Source organism: Otolemur garnettii, unplaced genomic scaffold (genome assembly GCF_000181295.1).
Source record: "Otolemur garnettii isolate 467f Iridium unplaced genomic scaffold, OtoGar3 scaffold00016, whole genome shotgun sequence".
Taxonomy (NCBI): domain Eukaryota; kingdom Metazoa; phylum Chordata; class Mammalia; order Primates; family Galagidae; genus Otolemur; species Otolemur garnettii.
The window spans coordinates 20,334,940-20,344,996 of record NW_003852411.1 but is presented as its reverse complement, the minus strand read 5'-3'; the positions used below and the strand labels follow the sequence as shown (position 1 = coordinate 20,344,996).

General features: G+C 32.3%; 1 protein-coding gene across 2 annotated transcripts in view; it reads left to right on the top strand.

The window, feature by feature from the left end:
- SUCO (SUN domain containing ossification factor) overlaps nt 1-10,057 on the top strand; it is a 45,845-nt gene that overhangs the window by 12,374 nt on the left and 23,414 nt on the right. For both annotated transcript variants that reach the window (XM_023510756.1, XM_023510755.1), the window contains exons 6-11: nt 1,524-1,631; nt 2,909-3,014; nt 5,448-5,468; nt 5,650-5,705; nt 6,204-6,295; nt 7,367-7,432. In XM_023510756.1, the coding sequence (XP_023366524.1) occupies nt 1,524-1,631; nt 2,909-3,014; nt 5,448-5,468; nt 5,650-5,705; nt 6,204-6,295; nt 7,367-7,432 (449 nt within the window). The remainder of the gene's footprint in view (nt 1-1,523; nt 1,632-2,908; nt 3,015-5,447; nt 5,469-5,649; nt 5,706-6,203; nt 6,296-7,366; nt 7,433-10,057) is intronic.

Sequence of the window (10,057 nt, the reverse complement as noted above, 5' to 3'; positions counted from 1 at the left end):
ATTACATTTTACTTTTTTTGTCATAACATGCTCTCTAGACCCTTAGGAAGAAAGTAACAGAGCCACCCCCAGGAATTAACAGTCTTCAGTGGGAAGCCACGTGCTCAGCTACATCTTGGGGGTTTCTGTTGTTACTGAAAGGTAGAAGGGAAAAATGTGAAGTAGCCAATTAGTGTTTATTTAGTGATTATATAAAATGGACGTGATATCTCTTGCAGTTTGGTTGTAAGAATTAAATCAAAGGATGGGTGTAAATCATCTACTGTGGTGTCTCACCAGAGTGAGCAGGCATTTAGCAAATGTTTGTCTCTCCTCATGAGTGTTGCGCCTTTCTCTGAAAATTGTTTTTACCATCTCTTGAGACTTAGTTCTGTTGCTTTCCAAAATTGAACAGTGTTATGTTTAATGCTTTTGACTTATTGAGCATTTAATTCTCAATATATATATATAACATCTCCTTTGATACAAGTTTATTAAAGCACTAATTAGATACTAGATGTCATGAGCTTTTCTCAAATGCCATGCAGTGTGCAGTTTTATTATTTTACGCACATGCAACTATACTTTTACTTTTTTCCTAAGCAGCAATGTTTCGTAGACTCTTTCCAAGTTAATAAATGTAGATATCTAGCATCAATTTTTAAAACAGCTTCATTGAGCTATAATTGGCATACAATAAATTGCATGTACAGTAGGCTACAATATGTTGAAGTGTATGATTTGATAAGTTTTGACATATATCTGTAAAACCATAACCACAGTAAAGACAGTGAATATATCCATCACTCCCAAACATTTCCTCACAGCCCTTTATAATTTCTTTCTCAAACCACCTCCCCCACAGCATTTACAACTCTCCTTTCTATCACTATAAATTAGTTTACATTTTCTGGATTTTTATATAAATGATAATTTCTAGGACCAGTTTTAATAGTATTTCATTGTGAGGGTGAACCATAATTTGTTAATAAATCCTCTATGCTGATATTTAAGTTGACTCTTCTCCCCCTGCTCTTACAGACTGTGTTTTGATATGGTAAATATCTATGCAAAGTTGGATATCTGGACCCGTGTGTCCTCAAGATAAATTTCTAAGAGCTAAATCAAAGCCTGCGATACCTTTAAGACAATATATATGTACTTCTAGATTAGTCATTTGACTCTATCACTGGCTGTTTTTTATTTAGTAAATTTATTCCTCTTCTGAGAATGAGCTTTGTCATTTTAAAGTATCTTTTCAAAAATAGGTGGGGCGAAGTTAATACCTGTTTTATTTACATTTTTGTCCACCACTAATTATATGCTTGCGAAATAATGTAAAGATGTTCCCTTATGGATATAATTCAGCCTAAAAATCTTTCTTTTCCTAATATTTTGTTGCAGTAACTTTATAATATGCCTTTAGTATTTAAAAAATATTAATGAATAACTTTTACTGATGTCTGGTTTATACAAATTGAATGTATTTAATACTGTTGTTTTAGTTGGTTTATCTAAATAATTGTCTTGTGTTCTTCCTGAAGGTTTGTTATTGAACTCTGTGAACCAATTCAAGTAAAACAGTTTGATATTGCAAATTATGAATTATTTTCTTCTACTCCTAAAGACTTTCTGGTTTCTATCAGTGACAGGTAAGTTCTAAAGCTGGTTTCTGTAGGGTTGATGTTGAATCTTTAGAATAAAAGAAATGGGTCACTCTTTTGACTTCAACATTTTATTGTTGGTTTATGGTGACAGTACTAGTACTATTGTATTGTAGGCTCTTGTTAATTACTTTCATTAACTTATATAATGCTTTAAACATAACCATATGGTATTTCCTTAGAAGATGAAGAAACAGATAAGAAGAGGTTAACATAGCTTGCCTAGGTCACGTGACTTATACAACCAAGATTGGAATGCAGAATTCTATGAATTCTAAGTCCTTACTCTTAATCATTATGCTCTATTATTTCCAATGTTTCTTTTATTCTATAAAAAATATTTTCTTTTTTACTTGTTACATCCTGAGAATATCCTTTTGTCTTTTAAACATAACCATTTTTTACTTAGTATTTTTTCTTCAGCGGAGGTGTTGAATCATTCCATAAACACCATATGCCAAATAGGGTGCATTTGTTGATGTAACTCTTCTGTCATTATCATTAAGGGTTTTCTGTGGTGTTTCTTCCTCTGCCTCATACTCAGCATCACATACATACAGTTTTTGAAATAAGTTCTGAATATCTCTGGATAATTCCATCTATTATTTTGCCACTAATATTGTTTGCATCATTTCCTTTTTCTGTAAGTTGCAGTTTTCTTACATGTCACATGGACATACAAAAGCACTGGCAAGTAAAGTGTATTTTTTTAATGTGTGGAAAGAAAGATCATTATTAGAGTTCTTTAAATGTTGCAGTAAACAAAAATAATAGTTTTAGATTTTCATATTAAATTTCCTTTTAAAGGGGAACAGCTATGTTATATCAAATTCAAATATGATTATAACAGTGTTATTTTTCTAATTCCCTTTCCACCAATACTTACATTTATACTTTATATCATTATAACTTGTCAGTATGTGCAGAGTTGTATCACCTTCTCCCAAGATAATGTCTTGTTTGCTTTCTGTTTTAAAACCTCCAAAAAGTCCTCTCAAACCCCCCCAAAGTTGTACTGTCCCTACACTGTCTAATGGTGTGACTTTTCAAAGTATTCTTTCTTAGTAGAGAGGAGCCTATCAGTTTAGTTAGAAAAGATAATGTATTTATTTAATTCAGAGACATGATCTGTTTAAACTATGTTAAGTTAATGTGTTCACCTGGAGAGGGAAAAATGTACAGGATATATTATGAAAATACGATGGAATTTCTTTAGTATGTGGTTTATAATTTTTCAAAAATAATATTTGTACTTTATATTCTAGATATCCTACAAATAAATGGATTAAGTTGGGTACTTTCCATGGTAGAGATGAGCGGAATGTCCAGAGTTTTCCTTTGGATGAACAAATGTATGCAAAATATGTGAAGGTAATATTTACGAATACAGGACCATGTTCTATAATAAAAATATATCTGTTATTCACGCTTTATACACCACAGCCAATTTAGAAATCAGAAAAATTCAGAGGAAATTTATTGTTAACATATCATTTAATAAAACAATTCTTGCTTGGGGTATACAGGATGTCCCAGAGGTCACCCCTAAAGTCATCATACAAAGGGAAAATGGGAAATTGTTGCTAAATGTACCTGTATTTTACAAAATATCGATTACGAAATGTTACAAAATGTTTACAAAATAATTTCTATGTGTTGGCCACCTCTTTGTAGAGTTTTATAATGAACATTTTGTAAGTAGAGGTGCATTTAGCTTCAATTTCTCATTTTCCCTATATATGATGACTTTTAGGGATGACCTTTGGGATACCATCTGTATTATTTTATGAGAAAAATGTTAATACATTCCCTTGTATATCACTGAAAATTTAGACAAGTTTTTTTATATGTAGTTCTCATAAGATTTCAAATTATAACTTTTTATGCAAACTATAACTCTTTCAAATTATAACTCTTTATGCAAATGTCATCTGTATAGTATTATATTTCTATTTTGAAATCCAATTTGTTGACTAGTTGCTGAAGTCTTAGAATCTGATTCCTGAATCATTTTAATTGTAGTATCCATTTATTTGATTGGAAAGGCTTTTAAAACCTTTTCTTTTATAATTTCAAATGAAATATTCTGTGTCTAAAATATTCGTTTCAAATAAAGTGACTTTTTAAGCACTGATATTAAATATTAAATATTCCCTCTGCTGCTTCTATCAACTAATCAAGTAGAATGATCACTTTTGAATTAGATTTAGGTAAGATAGGAGAAATTCCTACTCCTCTTTCCATCCTCCCCTTTTTTACTTTAAAATAGTAGTCATACCTTAGAGTACTGTTTTATTAATAATTTGACCTTTTGGAATAGCAGCAGTTCAGATTTCTGTCCTTTCTTCTTTAAATGTGAGAACTTACAGCTGCTACTTAATTTCGTCTTCTGTGATTTTACTGTCTCTTTTTAAAGCATGTAATAAATTGACTTCTGTAAATGGCTAAACTTGTAGTATTCTTAGTCTCAGCATAAAAATGCTAAATTTTGTTTTGAAAATGCAATTGATGTTCTCAGTTAATAATTCAATAGAATTCTAAAAAATAAAAGATCATCTTTAATTCCTTTTAGAATGAGTACTGAGTAATTATTTAATGACCTGTTTGTATACTGTAAAGAGGAAAAAATGTTAAAAGTCATTTGCCAGGTGATACAATTGTATTTAATTTTGCAAATAAAACAGCTTACATGTGATGAAATAGTAGAGGATCATTCCTTCTACTGGCTACTTTTCTAATAACAGAAGAATATTTCATTAGCATAAAATAATACCATGTAAAACTTTTCTACCTTGTCCTTTTTATGGTGAGAGACTTTAGAGCATTTTGATGATTAGTTTTGTAAAAAATCATGTTTGGTTGAATTGAGTCTAGAAGCAAAAAATATTTTCTGAGTCATTTTATAGCAACGAATGTTATATACATTTCATTTTCCTAAAAGAACTAAACTGAAATCTACAAACTGATTTTTTTCTTTCTTTCTTTTTTTTTTTTTTTTTGGAGACAGAGTCTCACTATGTTGCCCTTGGTAGAGTACTGTGGCATCACAGCTCACAGCAACCTCAATCTCTTGGGCTCAAGCAGTTCTGTTGCCTCAGCCTCCCAAGTAGCTGAGACTACAAGCACCCACCACAACGCCCAGCTACTTTTTGTTGCATTTGTTTTTGTTGGTTAGGTGGCCCAGGTTGGGTTTGAACCTGCCAACTTTGGTGTATGTGACTGGCGCCTTATTGAATCAATAGATCATCTCCTTCTATAAATTATACTTGAAATAACATTGCATACCAAAAATTTATTCTATTTATGAAACAGCTTGTATACAGTATTCTATAAGTGTGAATATTCCATAATGTACTATTCCTTTTATCAGTGTCCGTACATAGTATATATGCATGTATATCTACATATGTATCAATATATGAATTCACATCTAGATTTGTACACAACACATATCTATAGTATTTAAGGTAATTTAAGACAGATTGTTTCTAGATACAGTTTATTGCCTTTAGAATGCTTTCATATCTAACAGATAAAATAGCAGTGAATTTTATATTAATTATCTGACTTAATTTCTTTCCTTACACTGATTAGATAATACTCTCTAGGTGTGATGGTAAAAATTTAAATCATTGCCTCAGTTTCTGCAAAGAATTGAGAATACTACAGTTTTATCCATTACAGTATATTGCTATTGCTTTCTGTACTTTATGCGGTATAATTTACAAGTGTTTAAAATTGCTTGTGGCATGTTATCTAGACTTTGGAACTGATTTCTTTTTCTTTTCCTTTTTCTTGCCTCAGATGTTCATCAAGTACATAAAGGTTAGCAACCTTCTCTTTTGCAATATTGAGTAACAGGACATAGTGTATTAATGCATTACAAAAACTTTACAAGTATTAATTTTTGGGGAAATGAAGGCTTTATTTTTAGAAATGTTATAATGAAAAAGCTGAGTATATATACTTTCCTAACTTCCCATTTCATGTACTTTTTATTCTTTAGGTGGAGCTGGTATCACATTTTGGATCAGAGCACTTTTGTCCATTAAGCCTTATAAGGTAATGCAGAACAAAATACATGTTCTGAGTACTTATTTTTTAGAAAGTGAAACATTAAAATCCCAATGTATTTAAAGTGAAGAAATAGTTTTTTCTTATGTGAAGCTCATACCATGAAATATGAACCATGAAACCTTTCTTTTCCCTGAATGCATTTTAGAAAAAAGTCAAAATATCCTCTGTTAAAAAATAAACTTCATTTTTTGTATTTGGTTTAAATTGCTTGCTGTTTTTTGCTATGACGATAATATATGTAGAAACATTTTAGACTGATACACATATAAAAACCTTGTCATTATATGTCTCAATATTTTTAAATAGATTAGTTTTACATTTTAGTGGAAACAGTAAATAAGTAAAAATGTAAGGAACAGCCATTATTTTGGAATCCAAAGGCCACTGGCCCTCAAAGCATGACCAAAGTTGAGGTTATTTTTTGGAAGAGACATGTCTTAACTGTTTTGTTTTGGAAATCTTTAATGAATTTGTTGTTGATAGGGTATTTGGCACTAGCATGGTAGAAGAATATGAAGAAATTGCTGATTCCCAGTATCATTCAGAACGTCAAGAACTATTTGATGAAGACTATGGTAAGTAACTTTAAATAGGTGACTATAATACATATGTTTTTTATTTTTTCTTTTGAGACAGAGTCTTCCTTTGTTGCCCTTGGTAGAGTGCTGTGGGGCATCACAGCCCACAGCAACCCCCAGCTCTTATGCTTCAGCCTCCCAAGTAGCTGCCACAATATCCAACTATTTTCTTCTTGTTGCAGTTTGGCCGGGGCTGGGTTTGAACCCACCACCCTTGGTGTATGGGGTCGGCGCCCTACTCACTGAGATGCCACCCTGATAATACATGTTGTTTTTTCACTTTTTAAAATCTAATGGTGAATGTAGATTAAAATCAGTATGACTGCTGTCTTTAGACTTTAGCTTGTTTTGTTTTCAACCCTAATAACCTAATAATACATGACAAAATAACTAGTTTTTTTCTTCAACCCATTCACCAGTATGAATGCTCTGTTACTGTATTGTGTTCCAAAGTCAGTTAATTATAACTGAAATTCCCTTCCATAAAATCAGTGCTATAAATTATGATTATGTTTCTGGGCCAGGCCCCCAAAACTGTTAAACTCATAAGGTAGCTGAAATAGTAGATACGTGCATTAATTCCTTTGATTTGCCATGAGCCAAAGAGCAAGTACATTAAAGCCTGAGCTTTTGAAAAAACTTCCATGAGCCTCAGGAGGTAGGGAAAAGTTTTACAGCACACTCCATTTCTGCTTTAAGTCCTGATTTAAGATGTCTTGAACCATACTTTGGGCAATCTAAATTTTCCCTTTTTTAATTTTCCCATAAGTGAAACGAAGATGTTGACTAAGAATTGGGAAAGTATATTAAAAGCTTGAATGAAAGTCTTATAAATGTGGTTAAAATTTTGGTAAGCATGGCAATTAATTTCATTGGTTGATATCAGTTTGTTAAGTGACTTCTGAATCTTATTTACTTTTTTGGGAACTTGTTTTAGATGTATAATTCACATTTATTATAAAATGTTTTAAATGTCACTTGACTTTGACAGGACTTAATTTGAGCTTTTAAAACAGTATTATTGGAGCTAGTTCTCAGCATAAGTACTTTCATTCTCTCTCTAAACAGATTATCCACTGGATTATAATACTGGAGAAGATAAATCATCGAAAAATCTTCTTGGTTCTGCTACAAGTGAGTGTTCTGAAATTTTCCTATTCCCATTACTAATGTATTTCTCAACTTTTTGTTCTGATGTACATGGACATTTTGTTGTGGTATGGTTTACCAGTGTTGAACTTTGAGTTGAAACCAAAGTTACTGGCTTTTGAAAAGTATTTTTATGGAAATGAAATAGGAAGCATGGATGAAGAGAAAGAAAAATGGAAGACTGTAAAGATGTTTCTAAGTACTCATATTTTGAGGCCCATTCCTTGTAATGAAGAAAGACTGTGAATTTACCCGGGGATAGAATCACTAACAAGGTTGTGTATCAGTAAAATCCTAGCAAATGAGGCTCTGTTATGGATATGCTTCGTTTCCTATTTAATTACAAATTATAAAAGTCTTCTTATCCGTAATAATACTATGTAACAATAATGATTCTGCTATTGTTAATAGCTAATGTACTCTTTGTAAACTAAAGAAACAATGCTAAGACACTTAGTGGCTTAGTTTGTTGTTATTCCAAAGTAGTCTCTGGACTTAATGGTGGGCTGACTAAGGAGACTACAGGAAAGACCATTACCTAACTGGCACTTTATTTTTATTGGTACAGTGGGGATAGGTATATTTTAATGTTATTTTTGGTTATTCCTGAAGAATATTTAACTAGGAGGAGTTTTCTATTTGGAGATTAATAATTTAATAAAAATAAATTTTGTAAGCAAGGAGACTAGCTGTCATGCTTTTCACTTGTTGCTCTTGTTGAATTGCTTGAATGCTAGTGTCATTGTGCACATCGACTAACTTTTTTTTTGATATTCAACCAGTAGTGCATATATACTTAGGTAGACCCTTAATATGGCCACTTAGGTATTTTGTATAGCCATACTTTATAGAATTAGCAATCTCTTCTCTTTCTTTTCATCTTTCCTTCCTGCCTTTTCTCACTTCTTTCCCTCTTGCTCCCCACAGAGGAATGTGGACTTCAGTAGACTTTTTAAAGGATGGGAGGAAGAGTATTAAAAAGTAACTACAAAAGGAGAGTCCTTTATCACACACTGATAGTACAAAGTATTATTTGTTATACATTAGTTCGGTATACTTTATTGCTAGACTTTTTAGATATGTGTATTAGTGATTACTTTTAAATAGGAACCTTACCTACCTAGATGATATGAAAATAGGTGTCTCATTTACTGCTTTGAGATGTGATTTTTTTTTTTTAAACTGGTGAAAGAAATTATGCTGTTTTGTCTGGCTGGATATTAATATTGTTGTTTGTTTCATTAAATTTGTATTCTGAGTGTTACATGACAGTCATTCTGTCACTTACATGAGTTAGCTTAATAATGCTGAGTTAGCTCTAGAAGCCTCAGTATTTTATAGGGTTAGAAAATACTTCCCCAGACTAAAAGATGTCTAGCTTCTGGTGATTACTGGAAAGGAGGAGAATCCTTAGGGAAGTAATATCTTGCCATAGTTTAGAAGGAAACGTTGTTGATGTTCTGGATATTCTTTCTCTATGTACCTCTGGGATTAACTCCAGGATGCCATTGAACCTAACTGTGTATTAGTGGAGGACATTTCTCTGTTCATAATCTCATCTCTGATCAATGTATTATTTAAGCTTATTACTCATAGAATCTTGTTTAGATCCTCCTTTTTGGGTTTTTCTTCTTGAAGATGTGTTTCTTGGTAATACATCACTTAATTTTTCTTTTCAATAATTTCTGGAAGGGCACTGTTTACCTTCCAGTGTTTTAAATGTTGAAAGAATTTGTATAGTAGGGCAAAATGGATGGGAAGGTGGCATCTGAGCATAAGCATGGAAAATGGTATTTAAACGATCTCCTCTTACTTAAGTTTGAGAACAAGAAAGTCAGTGGGAACTGAGGAGTAAGATTGCCATCACAGAATCTTATAGACGTGGTCTGACACTGCTGCCTTCTGTACCTGTGTGTCCTTCTGGTCTTCTCTGAAGAGTCTGGGACTGTTTTTCAGTCTAACTCAGCTGTAGCCTCCAAGACAGTATAACTTTAAGAAGTAAATAGTAGACTATCATCATCACTTTCTAAATTAGCTTGAAATTAGCCTATTTTAAGCCTAACTTATTTTTTTCTTATTTTTAAGATGCGCATAGTTCCTAGAAAATAGAATTCTGTGGCTTTAATCATAAAATAAACTCCCCCTCCTTTTTTTTTCTGTTAAGTAGTTAGCAGTTATAGGAAATGCATGTCACCAGAGTATGTTGCTTCTGATAAGACTTGGATGTCATAGAGCAGCAGTTCTCAACCTGGGGGTCGCAACCCACAGGAACTGTATTAAAGGACCGTGACTTTGGGAAGGTTGAGAACCACTGTCATGGAGCATGTACACTGCATATTTAGACTTTCTTGATACCATGTAATATATTTAACTGTTTTAAAACTGCATTCTTGGTTTCATGTGTATGCCAGTTCTGGCAGCTCCTCTGCCTGATTCTTTTGTTTACATTCCAGAACTAAAACGTTTGAATTTTTTATGTTAATGAGAATTCTTCATACTACTCTGCTTTCCTTGTGCCTTGTTATCTGAATTTGCCAGGCCGCCAACTACTTTAATATTTGTGCACATCTGCCTTTGTTCTCATATATGTGGTCTGCATTTTATTAAAAT